At 46.0% G+C, this 15,872-nt stretch overlaps 1 protein-coding gene across 1 annotated transcript in view; it reads right to left on the bottom strand.

Moving 5' to 3' along the window:
- Positions 1–15,872, bottom strand: part of LOC118564225 (NACHT, LRR and PYD domains-containing protein 12-like) — a 159,958-nt gene that overhangs the window by 36,813 nt on the left and 107,273 nt on the right. Inside the window, exon 16 of the mRNA XM_036141639.1 lies at positions 15,045–15,058. Within this exon, the coding sequence (XP_035997532.1) occupies positions 15,045–15,058 (14 nt within the window). The remainder of the gene's footprint in view (positions 1–15,044; positions 15,059–15,872) is intronic.

Raw genomic sequence — 15,872 nt, 5'->3', positions numbered from 1 at the left:
TAGTTCAGCCCATTTTTCAGTGAAATGGTAAAAATACCAGAGAAGGGAAGCCATTTGTTACATTTACTATACTTGACTAGTTTTACAACACTATACATTTTACCTTTTCTTTCTTGAGAACTATAATTTCTGCATGTTAACCACATATAGTTTGATGGTGTGAAAAGGTGAGAATTGAAAAAAACAATTATGGTAACATTTGGCATTTTTTATTTACAGGAAGAAACAGAAACAAAATATGTGAGGCCACCATCGTCCTCCTCCTTCAGCTGCTGCCCATCCATCCAGGCCCATGGATGGCCACAGGAGATAGAGGCGCTGCTGACCCTCTACTGGCTGGCCCGCAGTGAAAACAGCTTGCCAGTAAGATCTCTTACCTTCTTGTCCTTAAATAGAGCCAGCAATGACACACAATTGATACATAGATTATATAAATTGGATAGAAGATTAAGACAGATCAGCATATTACCTAAATTACAAGTTATTTTATATTTGGTACAGGTCACGGGGAGGCACGCTACAACAGATACCACGCCAAGGCTGATTAACATCATTGAGCGTGCCTTTGGTGGTCTGAAGACACGGTGGCGTTCCATCTTTTTCAGGGCATTGGAGGTCCGCTCGACGTTTGCCCCAAAAGTAATCGCCGCCTGCTGCATCCTCCACAGTATTTGTATAGCAGCAGGTGACCAGCTAGACGTGGAGGATGAGGAGGTCGACCCAGAGGAGGATGAGGAGGTTGATCCAGAGGAGGATGACCATCCGGTGGCTGAAGACAGGGAGCGGCTCCAGCTGGCTGCATGTTTAAGTGAACATGACTACACCTGACCTAATGTAGATCAGTTCTAGTCATGTTCACATGCTGCTTCATTTCATTTTTTCTCACCACCTGTAAAAATACATAAAATAATGAGTAAATTAATTTCCATTCAAACTATTTTTAATTGTAAGTTTATAGGCATTGTCTATTTGTATGAGATCTTAATAGGAGTTATTTCTTTGTTTTAAACCATGTTAGTAACTGTTAATAATTTGTTGAATATATTACACCTTCATTCTGTTCCAAAGATTAAACATTTGTATAAAATAAATGTCTGTTTTTTCATATACTATTATTACTATTGTTTTCTTTCCCTCTTTCTCCTCTCAATTATTCATGTCCTGACTCAGAATAAACTCACTTAGATAGGAAAAACATTTATAGAATGTATTTATTTATTTATTTTATATGCTGCTGTCGCCCTAGGGAGACATTTACAATTTCTTCCAGCAAGTATTAAGTTAATAAAGCAACACACATCAGTCAGATAAACACAAAACAAATAAATCATAACCAGCAGTATTATGCACACTACTTTTTTTAATTACGCACTAACTCTGTAAACAGGCCACATAGGGAAGCTTAAAAGTATAATGTTCTCGCCTCAAACGATCTGAAAACGTACTTTTGAACAACAACAGCAGGAGAAAAGGGAATTTTTAACTTACCGCTGTGAGCTCTGTTTGCGCCGTCTCGAATCAAGCTGCGGCCGCAGTGCATTCTGGGCAAGCGGTCAGTCTGAAGAACGCACAAGTCTGCTCTGATGCATGCTCGATAAAGAGGGCGGGCGAGAACAACATCCGGGGAATTCGGCGCGTTCTCGATTTGGCGCTCAAGAATGCATATTTAGAAACGGCCTAGGTCTTCTCTAGTTTATGATGTGTACACCAGAGGGCGCTAATTTCTCAATCGATAATTTTAACTTTCTAATATTATAAATGTTTGTTTATGTTTAGAACAAGATTATTTGTAGAACACAATTCGCCGTATAATTAAGGATTAATTTTTTTTTCGAGTCCTGTTTGAACAAGCAATAAAACTAACAGAGTGCATTCAGACAATACAGTTAAACGTTATGCAATGATAACTTCCCGGACTGGAGAATGCTGGAGCATATCCGATGATGAGGTCAAGGGAGAGAATGTAAAACGTATCAATTTCTTTCAGAAAAGTCTTCAATATTTTATTTACGATATAGTTTAGCATTTTTTAATGATTTAAGTATAGAAATAAGTATTTTCAGTACCGTAATTACATTATTTTTATGGCGACCCGGAAGTTATTCTGTTTGCGCTTGCGCAGATGAGCTGATGGTACGGATCGTGCTACCGGTACGGATCGGGTAGGGACAGAGCTGCAGGAGCTAACTACTTAGCCGAGATGAGTTGGGGGGGGAACCTCTTTGTGAGACATAAACTGCGGAATTGGTGAGTGATTCTGTGTTGTAACTTCGTGTTAGCTCATTAATGTCTTTGTTTGTATGTATACTCAAACAAACAAATGTATTTGTTATGGGTTGTATTTAGTGATGGGTCGATGAGGCATCATGAAGCGTTTCGACACATTGCCAGATACTGTGTCACTGAATACTGACACCGGCTGGATCTTAAAAATCCCTACAGGCAACCTGGTTGACAGAGTTAACTCGCTGATTTGATGACCAAGTATACACAATACAATTTAAATCATTGTATGTTGCATTGTATTATTTTATATTTTCATTTGAATTAAACATATATTTGATTTTTTTTTAGATACAGTCAATAAATAATGTGAACGAGGATGCTTGTGGACTGGCTTTTTTATTTCCTTTTTTACAAATTTTTTGCTGCCATGTCCTTTCAAAAGACGCTCAGAACAAAGACGCACAGCGCAACCCGCCCAACCATAAAGGCGTCTGCCCAACCCATCCATCAGTGGTGCGGTCCGATCAGCACCTGGCACTCACAGAGCGAGACTGTGGTACACCATCACACCAGGGATGCAAAATGGTTAACAATTAACCATTATTAACCATTATTTTTTTTTACAGTTCAGCTTGGATTTTATTTACTGTGCAGCATAGCTTTGCTGTGCGCGCTGAATCCAGATGCTGTGCGCGAATGCACACGCGTGCAGCTTAGAGGGAACAGAAACAGTTTGGCGCGTCGCTCAGTTTGAAACAGTTCCTGTATCGGTCACGTTACTTTTCCATGTCGATACGCGCATCGACACGGGTTTTGTATGGCAAGCGCAAAAGGCCAATAATCGCCCGTACAATAAAGCGCGGTTCCAACCCGTCTTTTACGTGAGCGTCTTTTACGTGAGCGTAATATGTTTAGACCGGCCACTGATGATTCTAATCACTAAAAAAGTGGTAGACAGATGTTTAAAAATTGACTTCAAACATTTTATCTCATGAATTTGGGCTTTCACTGCCATCTGCTGTCATATGAGAGTAACTACAACTTGACGACCATAAGCTCTTTCCTATTTCTTTTGTCATTTTAAACATGAAACTACCAAAGCACAAGCCAAGTAGTAGAACTAAATGTTGAAAAGAAATTAAAAGCTAAATAAAATAAACCAGGTCACTTAATAAAGCTGCATTTTCTGTATGCTTTGTATTCTTATTCACATAATATTTTCAGAATTAATTATAACATTTCTGTTAAAGATTTAATTTATCTTCTGCACCAAGTGAATAAGTAGGGAGAACAAGCAGAGTGAGTTTTTTGTAATATCAGACTTCATTATTGAACTAAGCAGGAATTTTAGACAGGATCAGAAACGAAGGTGCATCTACTTTCTGCTTTTCCCCAATGATCAGGGATCTCCTGGTTGTGTCTGGTGCTGCAGTGCTCTTATTGGGTAAAACACCTTTAAATCTAGTGGCTGAGCACATAAAAGACAACCTCCTGATAATATAATATGCAAAAAACGCCACCAAACGTTATTAACGCCACCGCACGTATTTTACGCGAGCGCGCGTTTTTTTAATGCCACCGCGCGTTTCCAGGCAGAATGCACGGTGACGTAAAAAACGCACGCTCACGTAAAAGACGGGTTGGAACCGCGCGTTATTGTACGGGCGATTATTGGCCTTTACGGCTTGCCATAGTTTTGCTCTATGAGCTCGACACATGCGCCGACGCATCGGTGTTGCCGGACCCACCACAAGTTGTTTTTGAACAAACCACATGTGAACAATAGGCTGCCTTAAATATTTGTTGAGCACTTGTTTATATTAGGTTTTCTTTGCCTTTCATGTCAACTAATTTATATAGTGCATATTTATTGGATTTTCATGGGTGTAATTTATATTGAACTTTATATTTATTGAATATGCATATTGACTGAATATTGTTTGGAATTATTTATAGTGCAAAGAGTGCCATTTATTGAATTTGTGTGCACACTAAAATGTTGGATTATATATTGAGAAAATGGTCCTGTTTTATTATTCAGGCCAGGTTTGATGGCGAGCTGAAGATCCAGGCCTAGAGCCCAAGAAAGATTGCACTTTTGGGTGCGTGAAGACTTTTTATCTCCTGCCAGGCTGGTAGGAGGCTCCTTGCAGCCAACGAACAATTCTGTTTTACTCTGATCTGACTTGAGTCAGTCAGGACCTGCACTGCACCAAGCACTTTAAAAAGAACTTGCTTGGGACCTTTAACCAACAATATCTTCCACAATTACTTGCACCCCCATAAATGATGTATTGAAAATCTTGAAAATAAAAGATATAACCTTTAATTTGAGCACATTTTTATGTGGGAGGTAACAAAATCCTCAAATGGAAATCAAAAATCTCCGGTACCACAGCTATTTCAACCTACTAACAACCCCAATCAAATATGAAACAAACATTTTATTAATCTTAAACTATTTTAAGTCGATCTGAGCTTTCTTTATCGATTGATAAAAACAAAACTAATCTATTCAGGGCTCAATTTTAGCTTCATGAGTCAGAAGAATCGGAGGAACCTTTGTGCTAAATTGTCCATAATATTGTTTATGAACACTTTGCTCCAAAAGACCTTGTCTAGGGCTTTTAAAGAATCTCAGCACATCCTGTTAAACTAGACAAATTACATCAATAACAGCTTGTTGCTGTATATTTAGGACTGAAGATGACAAATCACAGCTTTCTGTTTCCACTCTGGGACAGCGTAGGAGGGAGGCTCACATCGCTGATTGCACCAAACTTTATAGGTAATATGTGGGGTGAATGAACTGAAGGGTGTGGGTTCATTAACTATGGAATTGATTAATTATTATTTTTTTTGTTTATTTTGTTGTTCTCTTTTGCGCATTTTATATGGCCATTTGAATGTTTCACTGACGTTGTAAATATGTGTATAATTTTCTTCATTATAAATACAAGGCACTCGCAACTGCAACCTTCTTGTCTGTCTGCTCCTTCATGAGTCATATCTATTTTCTGATACAACTAGCCCATTGACCCGATTGGTCACGATCCATTTACATTGATTTTAAATATACTATATTATCTTTACAAATGTGCTACAAACACACTGAGAACGATTGTTTAAATAGGATTCAATCCATCTCATTGCAGTAATGGAGAAATTAAAATTTGAAAGTTTTGCAAAAAACAACTGAATGATTTACTGAATCAAATACTTCCCTAAGGTCCAGAAATACTGCTCCTACAACACCACCCAAATCTAGAGATGCTTTTAGTTTCTCTACAAACAGACACATGTTCATCTCAGTGGAATGATTGGCCCAAAAGCCAAACTGCATGGAGTGGAGCAAGGAGCCGTTATCTACATGATGGACAATTTGTTCAGCAACCTATTTTCTTCAATTTTAGGAAAAGTGGGAAGAATACTTCTTGGTTGATGATTGTTTAAAGACTTTAAATCACTAGATTTGAATACTGGAGTAACTAAAGCAGATTTCCATGCATCTGGGAAGAAGCCAATTGAAAGGTATAATTTATAAGATGAGACATTCAAGGTTAAAATGATGAAAAGATGCCTTTGAAGTGTGGAGCTAACCCAAACAGTAACAATTAAACTCCTGAATGATCAAAGTAAGCGGTCGTCAAAGTCGCCAGCTAGATGGAGGACTTTGATGATGGAGCAGAAGAACAGCTTCAGAGGAATTCAGCATACTTTGCAGCAGAAAGCTGCAGATCAGTTAGTGTTCTTTGAATATGAAGTAAAACAAATCTGTAACAAATACAAGGCAGGAAAAATCTGCCTATTTCAGAGCAGGATGTGCTATATACTAATTTTCCTTGAATAACTCAACATTACTGCATTTTTGCACAAATGCCTTTTTGCACCATTATTTTTTTTGCACATATTAGATCTTATCACTGCTGCACTTTATATCGTAATGTTGCCTATTCCTCCTGTAAATCTCACTATACTTTTGTAAGCTGTATGAAACGAAATTTCATTTTGTATGCACTCTGTACATACAAAATGACAAAGTTGTTAAAGTCTAAGTCATAATTCTATAAAACTGGGAATGCTGTTAAAAATAAGAAAAACTAAAAAAAGACTGCGGTATTGTCCAAAATTAAAAACATTTCAGAAGTAATGAAGGATAGAAAAGCTGAATGCAGCTCTCTGGTAAACTAACCCAGGAGAGTTAGAGGAGGAGGAGGTGCTGTCCTGGCTGCTGTTACAGGGGATAAAAATGCTCATTAAAATGTTTTAAGTTTTAATGAAAATCAAACTGAGCTCATACTTTTCCACAAAATAATCTGATCTTGTGATGCTCCTGGTTTGAGTCTTGGCTCCTCGTCTCCTTATGTGAGATCCACGGTCACTAGTTTGGGAGTGAAACTAGATGGTGACATTAAATTTGACACTCATATAAGTTAAGTTTTAAAATCTAGCTATTTTCAACTCACAGAAGGAAAGGATCTTGAAAGAGTCATTCATGCTTTTATTTCCTCACATCTTGACTATTGTAATGCTCAGTACTTTGGTGTCAGACAGGCTGCTCTCAGCCACCTTCAGCTTGAGCAAAGTGCAGCAACACGTCTTTTAACACGATCTCACAGGCGTGAACACATCACCCTGTCCTGGCTGCTCTTCAATAGCTCCCTGTGAGCTACAAAACTGATTCTAAAATTCTTGTATATTTGTTTTTCATTGCTTAAACAGCTTTGCGCCACACGATCTCTCAGACTTGATTCAACCATATTATCAGGTCTCTAAGGTCAGCTGATCTGCTGCTCCTGGTCGTTCCAAGGTGGAGGCTGAAGCTCAGAGGTGATGGAGCTTCTGCTGCTGCAGCTCCTCTGTTGTGGAACGGGTTACCGCTGCATGTTAGGCACCTTCACTGTCTTCTTCTAAATCCTTTTAAAAGACTCACATTTTTCTCTGGCCTTCAACACAGCTTGAGTTGCTTTTCATCCATGAGTCAGCTGTGTACTTTGTTTTTATGTCTGTTTTATTTTATTTGTATTATTGGTACAGCACTTTGGTCGACAATCTGTTGTTTTTAAATGTACTTCATAAATAAATTGGATTGGAAAAAGGGGAGTTTCACAGAGGATCAGGGATGTTTCCTTGGGATAGACGTTGGAAGCCAGGAGAGGAAGCGTTGCTTCAGCTGAAGACTTCACCTCCTGAGAGGATCAACCCAAGGTTCCCTGATGCTTTTGCTCCAGGGTGGATTCCTCTGCTTGGAAACCGTGGGATGCAGTGTTTCCTGATCTGATTATTCCTCCTTGTAATGAATTGTATAAGGAGAACCCAAATGTTAGCCGGACACAGAGCTGTAGCTTGAAAAAGGGGTTTATTAACAAAAAGGTTCAGGGGACAAAAGAAGTGGCTTCAGGCAACAAAACAAGGCAGACTCCAAAAGCAGACGAACCGAAGGTTAAACGGGCAAACGGACAGGCAGGCTAAACAAAAACAGACAAGGAGAAGTACTCTTACCGGGGAACTTGGACATGGGGATAACACGAGACGTCCTGACAACAAACCAAAAACTAAAGCGGGCTTAAATAGATGAACGGAACAAAAGAGCAGGGCGGGACTAATTAACCAACACAGGTGGAAATAATAAACGGAGCACACTGACTAAACCTAAGGTAAAAAGCAAGACAAAGACTGGACAAACACTAGCTGAAATAAAGACTAATACCGGTTAAGGATAAATCCAATACAAAACAACACAACACAGAAATAAATCCTAAAACAGAAAAGTCGACTAACTGAAAATAACCAAAACCACAACAGAACATTACAGAGCCCCCCCCTCAAGGGCAGATTCTAGACGCCCTTACGTCTCTACAAAGAAACTAAATAAAAGTCTGACCGGGCGGGTGGAGGGGGCTACAGGCAGGAGGGTCAGAAAAAAAAAAGACAAAACAACCAAAACAAGAGTCCAAAACAGAAAACAACCCACATCGGGCGAATCCAAACTAACAGAAAATCTCCAAAACAGTTCCCCCAACAGAGAGTCCGGCGGTCTTCCCGGCGGACGACCCCAGCGAATCAGGAAGTCTGGCGGTCTTCCCGGCGGGGGGCCCCTGCGTGAGAGGCTCTCCGGCGGCCGGCCCCGGCGTGACAGGCTCTCCGGCGGACGGCCCCGGCGTGACAGGTTCTCCGGTGGACGTCCCGGCGGACGGCCCAGACGTGACAGGTTCTCCGGCGGTCGTCCCGGCGGACGGCCCAGACGTGACAGGTTCTCCGGCGGTCGTCCCGGCGGACGGCCCAGACGTGACAGGTTCTCCGGCGGTCGTTCCGGCGGACGGCCCAGACGTGACAGGTTCTCCGGCGGTCGTCCCGGCGGACGGCCCAGACGTGACAGGTTCTCCGGGGGACTGCCCCGGCGTGACAGGTTCTCTAGCGACGACCCCGGCGTGACAGGTTCTCTGGCGGACGGCCCCGGCATGCTAGGCTCTCCGGCGGAACACCAGGAGGCCGTCTACGGAGCAGGAACCTCGGAGACCGGCGGCGGAGCAAGAATCTAGGAGGCCGGCGGCGGAGCAGGAACCTAGGAGGCCGGCGGCGAGGTCTGGAGAGAGAGAAGACAGAATCCGGCGCCGGACTACAGGGTAGGGAAGGCGTCAAACTAAAGGATGCGGAAGGCACCGGACTATAGGCTGAGGAGGGCGCCGAACTACAGGCTGAAAGAGGCGCCAGACTAAAGACTACGGGAGGCGGCGCCGTGTTAGTGGCTACAGGCGGCGGCGCCGTGTTAATGACTGCAGGCGGCGGCGCCTGGTTAGTGGCTACAGGCGGCGGCGCCGTGTTAATGCCTACAGGCGGCGGCGCCTGGTTAGTGGCTACAGGCGGCGGCGCCTGGTTAGTGGCTACAGGCGGCGGCGCCTGGTTAGTGGCTACAGGCGGCGGCGCCGTGTTAATGACTGCAGGCGGCGGCGCCTGGTTAGTGGCTACAGGCGGCGGCGCCTGGTTAGTGGCTACAGGCGGCGGCGCCTGGTTAGTGGCTACAGGCGGCGCCGCCTGGTTAGTGGCTACAGACGGCGGCGCCTGGTTAGCGGCTACAGACGGCGGCGCCTGGTTAGCGACTACAGGCGGCGGCGCCTGGTCACTGGTTCCCGGTGCGGGAGCCTGGCTACAGGCGACTGAAAAAGGAGCCTGGCTACAGGCGACGGACGAAGGAGCCTGGTTACAGGCGACGGACGAAGGAGCCTGGCTACAGGCGACCGAAGGGGGAGCCTGACTACAGGCGACCGACGAAGGAGCCTGACTACAGGCGACAGACGAAGGAGCCTGACTACAGGCGACAGACGAAGGAGCCTGACTACAGGCGACAGACGAAGGAGCCTGACTACAGGCGACAGACGAAGGAGCCTGACTACAGGCGACCGAAGGGGGAGCCTGACTACAGGCGACAGACGAAGGAGCCTGACTACAGGCGACAGACGAAGGAGCCTGACTACAGGCGACAGACGAAGGAGCCTGACTACAGGCGACAGACGAAGGAGCCTGACTACAGGCGACGGAGGAAAGAGCCTGGCGACAGGCGACCGACGAAGGAGCCTGGCTACAGGCGACTGAAGGGGAAGCCTGGCTACAGGCGACTGGAGGGGAAGCCTGGCTACAGGCGACTGGAGGGGAAGCCTGGCTACAGGCGACTGAAGGGGAAGCCTGGCTACAGGCGACTGAAGGGGAAGCCTGGCTACAGGCGACTGAAGGGGAAGCCTGGCTACAGGCGACTGAAGGGAATGCCTGGCTACAGGCAGCTAACGTGGGAGCCTGGCTACAGGTAGCTAACGTGGGGGCCTGGCTACAGGCTGCTAAAGTGGGAGCCTGGCTACAGGCTGCTAAAGTGGGAGCCTGGCTACAGGCTGCTAAGGTGGGAGCCTGGCTACAGGCTGCTAAGGTGGGAGCCTGGCTACAGGCTGCTAAGGTGGGAGCCTGGCTACAGGCAGCTAACGTGGGGGCCTGGCTACAGGCTGCTGAGGTGGCCACAGGACTACAGACTACAGAGGCCACCGGGCTACAGACTACAGAGGCCACAGGGCTGCAGGCTTCAGGAGACCCCGGGCTGCAGGCTTCAGGAGACCCCGGGCTACAGGCTTCAGGCACCAAAGTCAGACCCTTAGCCACCAGGAGTCTCAGAATCAACTCCTGGAGGGTCTCAGAAAGAGACGTCCAATAAAGTCTCTCCCAGAGCTGACTGTCCATGAGGGCTATCTGGGGTCTGGACTTGTAAAGAACACCATGAGGCTCTAGGTCTCCAGGGGGTCCCGGTTGTTGCATCCCCTTCTGAGGTCCTGGATGACCGAAGAGCGAAGGATCCCCCTGGGTTCCAACGTCGCAGGTCCGCGATGGACCACTCTGGGTACCAACGTGGCACGTCAGCACCGGACCCCCCTGGGTTCCCACGTCGGATGTCTGCGACGGACCCCCCTGGGTTCCCACGTCGGACGTCAGCGACGGACCCCCCTGGGTTCCCACGTCGGACGTCAGCGACGGACCCCCCTGGGTTCCCACGTCGGACGTCTGCGACGGACCCCTCTGGGTTCCCACGTCGGACGTCTGCGACGGACCCCTCTGGGTTCCCACGTCGGACGTCTGCGACGGACCCCTCTGGGTTCCCACGTCGGACGTCTGCGACGGACCCTCCTGGGTCGACGCGTCACGAGACTTGAGCAGAGGCGGGTCCTCCAGAATCCCCTCTGGAGACTTGGGCAGAGGCAGATCCTCCAGAGCCCCGTCCTGGCCCTGGGGAACAGGTTCAGGGACCGAGACGTCCGCCGGACCCTCGGGGGCTGAGTCAGGGGCCGAGGCGTCTTCCAGACCCTCGGGGACAGACTCAGGGGCCGAGGCGTCTTCCAGACCCTCGGGGACAGACTCAGGGGCCGAGGCGTCTTCCAGACCCTCGGGGACAGACTTTGGTCGGCTGTAAAATGACCGGAGGGCTGACCTGTAATGTCCCTCAACCTCCTTTAATTTTTTCTCCAACTCCTGTGAATAATGAATTAGTAGAGCCTCCCTGAGACGTTTGATGATGGGGGCAAAAGTTCTTATTTTATTCTCCAGTGTCAGATACTCCAAGTCACGGACGCCAGCAGGGGGAGCTGTAGGCCTCTCAACTCCGGGAAGCGAGGAACTCCTGTCTGCTGGACCGGAAGTGGGTCGAGCCAGGGACTCGGCAGCCGGGTGAGGCCGGACTGACTCATCGGGCGGCTGCCCGCCATTGCTGGATGGGGGGCCGGCAGACGAGCGCTTCCTCCTTCGGCGGCGAGACGGCGGGCCTAGCGGGGATGCCGGTTCCTCCCGACGGGACAGAACTGCCCGCGAAGATTCATTCGCCTCCGCGTCAGGAGGAGGAAACGGGACCGACTCAGGGGATAAGTCGGGACGGAGCTCCCAGATCATCTCGGCGTCGACCTCCAAAAAAAGGTTCGGATCCGGGATGAACGGCGATGAGGCGGACTGACAGGGTAAGTCCAGTGAAGAACAGCTTTGAGAGTGGGAGGTTAGTGGTGCGCCGGGCTGAGTTAGCTTAGCTCCTCCAGAAAGGAGATAACGTGTCGGCTTTGGGTTCATGTTGGTCAGGACGTAATGTAATGAATTGTATAAGGAGAACCCAAATGTTAGCCGGACACAGAGCTGTAGCTTGAAAAAGGGGTTTATTAACAAAAAGGTTCAGGGGACAAAAGAAGTGGCTTCAGGCAACAAAACAAGGCAGACTCCAAAAGCAGACGAACCGAAGGTTAAACGGGCAAACGGACAGGCAGGCTAAACAAAAACAGACAAGGAGAAGTACTCTTACCGGGGAACTTGGACATGGGGATAACACGAGACGTCCTGACAACAAACCAAAAACTAAAGCGGGCTTAAATAGATGAACGGAACAAAAGAGCAGGGCGGGACTAATTAACCAACACAGGTGGAAATAATAAACGGAGCACACTGACTAAACCTAAGGTAAAAAGCAAGACAAAGACTGGACAAACACTAGCTGAAATAAAGACTAATACCGGTTAAGGATAAATCCAATACAAAACAACACAACACAGAAATAAATCCTAAAACAGAAAAGTCGACTAACTGAAAATAACCAAAACCACAACAGAACATTACACTCCTTGGATAATTTGATCATTCCTCCTGTGGATTTAAATTCTAAAAGCTTTTCTTTGGTGATTTTTGAACACTGTGGATCTAAACTGGAATATATTTTTCCCTGGGATACTTTATGACGCTGTGGGTTTATGTCGGATTGACTGTTTTCTGTGGAAATTTTGGGACTTCCACTTTGGGTGGTTAAAAATTGGAGTAAAACTTCATTGCATATTATTATTATTAATAATAATAATAATACATTTTATTTATACTGCACTTTCTATCAAAAGATCTCCAAGTGCTACAGGAGGAGAGAGAAAAAAAATTGTTCTAAAACAGATTAATCTTTCTTTGGATTTTGAGATAATTTTTTTATAATTTTCTTTGGGTTTTCTGTGGAGCTGTGGTTCCCGATTGGATTTATTCCCCGAAGCAACAACTTAAGACAAAGACCTGGACAGCAGAAAAAGCCTGGCTGCTCCATTAATATCTGTTCCACAAACTTCCAACTGCCTGGATGAGCTGTTTGCCACTTTATCAATTTCCTCGACACCAGAGATCCAGCAGATTCCTCATCATCTACACCGAGGATATCAGGACATGGATCGACTAAAGAATTCATCACTCAGGCTGTTAACAAAACCCTGCATCAGGACCAGGGAGTTAGAGGGGAAGGGCTTAACTCTGTGACAACAGAACCAAACATCAGAACCATGTTGGACAGACTGACGGTCCACTGGTCCACAAAGTCCAGCATGGAGACGACTGAACAGAACCAAAGGAAAAGTAGTTGTTGTACATGTACAGACCATAAATATGGAGTCCAGCTGGGTTTGACGCTGCCGGGCAGACGGACCTCTGGGAGCCTCTGAGTTCTGCTGGTCCACTCTGTGGAGGAACCAGAACAATCAGGAAGGAAATATTCATCCAGCAGTTTTGACAGATTAAATCACCAAGAGCTTCACAGTAAAAGTCCTTAAAAAAGAAAAACTGAGCATAAAATGAACACAATGAACTAAAAGGATGAACACCAGAACCAACAGAACCACCCAGTAGATGATTAAGTAGATGGATGATTAAATGAGTCATTTCAGGTCGAACAAAGGTTTTCTCGGCCGCCCTGGTGGTCTGTGGGGGAAATACCGCACTTGCAATTGCAGGAGCCCTCGGCCCGTACCCACAGGCTCAGAAGTCTGGTGCATCGCGAGAGTCAGTCTTGCTTTACGGCGAGAACTGCTACACGCCCCCAGTGAAAGGCAAGCTCGTTGCTAGCACAGTGGCGATGTTTGTGCAGTTATCAAGGCGGAACCAGCGAGAAAAGAGCGAAAGCCCATGTTAGAGCAGGCAAGAAAGAGGAAAAGGGCTCTGGACAGAGAGAGGAGTCGTACACGGGTGAACATCAGGCAAGCCTTTTCCGAATGGCGAGAGCTAAAAGAAGGCTGACGCGGACCTCGCGTTTCTGCTGATGCGATTGTAAGTAACATTGGAATGGTTTCTCTCTCTCTCTCTCTGTGCATGTTCATACTTTCACTGTGTTAGTCATTGTTTGTACTGCCGTTTTTTCCACTTTTCGTTGCGTTCGCCTGTCTGCGAACGCAACGAAGCTCAAAGCTCAAAACAACCCGCCTGGCTTGACGGAGAAACCAGAACAGCTGAGCATCTTTACGACAGTGCACTTTTACTTTTGCCCTCTGGGGGGAGCCTCGCTGAAAAATCAACCCCGGTTGCATAGTATACCTTTAACTGGGGTACGAGTCTGAGGGCGCATGCGCACACGCCAGTGGATGGAGAGCCAGAGAGGTGAATCCAAAAAAAGTAAAAAACAAAGCAACTGGACTTGTTTTCCGTAGTTGAAGACATTTCGCTTCCTCTCCAGGAAGCTTTCTCAATTCAAAAAGTCTGGAGTAATGTGGAGTACCAAGCTTTATACTACTGCCCAACAAAGGCCTGTAATGGCTTAGATAACATGCAGATTCAACAGAAACAGGTCCACCCCTTAGTAATGGGCGGTCGTTAAAGCCATTAAGCCAGCAGACTGAACGGAAACTGGTCCACTCCTCTGTAACGAGGAGTCGTTAGGGTTGTTATTGGCCTGGCTTAAAGGAACAATGTTTTGATCACCCGTATGGGGGTGAGAACTGAGGTGATGATTGGCCGGAATTAATCCTATAGCTGTGTTGTAAGTTTTTGAGAGTTGGAACCTAAGGCCTCCTCTTCTGTTTAAGGTTTTTTCTCTCTTAACGTAGATAGACAGAGAGGTGAAAGGATCCCTTGTGTGCTGTTGATTTTGAGCCTTTTGGACGTTGTTGTGTGTTCATAAACTGTAAGTTTGCATTCCTTGTTTTCGGTGAGCTGTTCATGCTAGTTTGTGAAATGTTGTAATTAATATCCGCGTATGTCGCCGAAGTTTGCGTTTATAGTGTGTAACGCGCTTACTGCGAGCCCCGCGATTAAGTAAACAGTGAAGTGTAAACCCTTTCCTGCCGTGTAAAACGGAGATGAAGCTTCTAATTGGATAATCTGTTTATATTACGGCGTAGTATATTTCTATAGTAGTGTCTATTTAGCCATTGCCCATGTGTGTTTGTATATGGTTAGCCATGGTTTGTTATTAATGTCGCAGTCACCATGCATATGTTCTAAGAGGCACTGTAATATTCTGTTAATGAAACCACAATTCATAACTTCGATGTTACAACTCAAGATACTACTCCAATAAATACTCTAGACCTGTTCATCATGTCAGCATTTTAATCAGATGCACCACGGTGGCTCTTGCAGACTTCATACTAGGATCAATAAAACAGTAAAGTTCCATGAAGGAACTCTGGATGTGAGCAGAGAACCAGATGATCCAGGTAGTTGGAGATCAGAATCAGATCAAGTTTAATCACCAAGTAGGTTTGCGCTTACAAGGAATTTGACTTGGTGTTGATGGTGCAGACAAAAAATAAGAATATAGCAAAATAAGAAGTAAAAAGGATGTATACACGGAAGCTGTATACACTCAGTAAACTGTGCGTTAATGTAACGCACAAGCTTGTAAATCCTGAATGGGGGAGAGAGGCAGTGTCCAGTGTCACAGGCGGCTCTTGGCCTTGTTCATAAGGCTGGTAGCAGATGGGAAAAAACTGTTCTTGTGGCGTGAGGTTGTGGTCCTGATGGAGCGCAGCCTCCTGCCAGAGGGAAGTGACTGAAATAGTCTGTGACTGGGGTGAAGGGATCAGCCACAATCTTCCCTGCATGCCTCAGAGTCCTGGAGGTGTACAGGTCCTGGAGAGATGGAAGATTGCAGCCAATCACCTTCTCTGCAGACCTGACGACACGCTGCAGTCTGCCCTGGTCCTTAGCAGTGGCACCAGCGTACCAGATGGTGATGGAGGAGGTGAGGATGGACTCCATGATGGAGGAGTAGAACTGCACCATCATTGTCCTTGGCAGGTTGAATTTCTTCAGCTGCCTTCTTCAGGAAGTCCATCCTCTGCTGGGCTTTCTTGGTGAGGGAGTTGATGTTCAGCTCCCACTGTAGGTCCTGG

The sequence above is a fragment of the Fundulus heteroclitus genome, chromosome 9 (genome assembly GCF_011125445.2).
Source record: "Fundulus heteroclitus isolate FHET01 chromosome 9, MU-UCD_Fhet_4.1, whole genome shotgun sequence".
Lineage (NCBI taxonomy): Eukaryota > Metazoa > Chordata > Actinopteri > Cyprinodontiformes > Fundulidae > Fundulus > Fundulus heteroclitus.
This window is presented reverse-complemented; position numbering and strand designations above follow the sequence as displayed.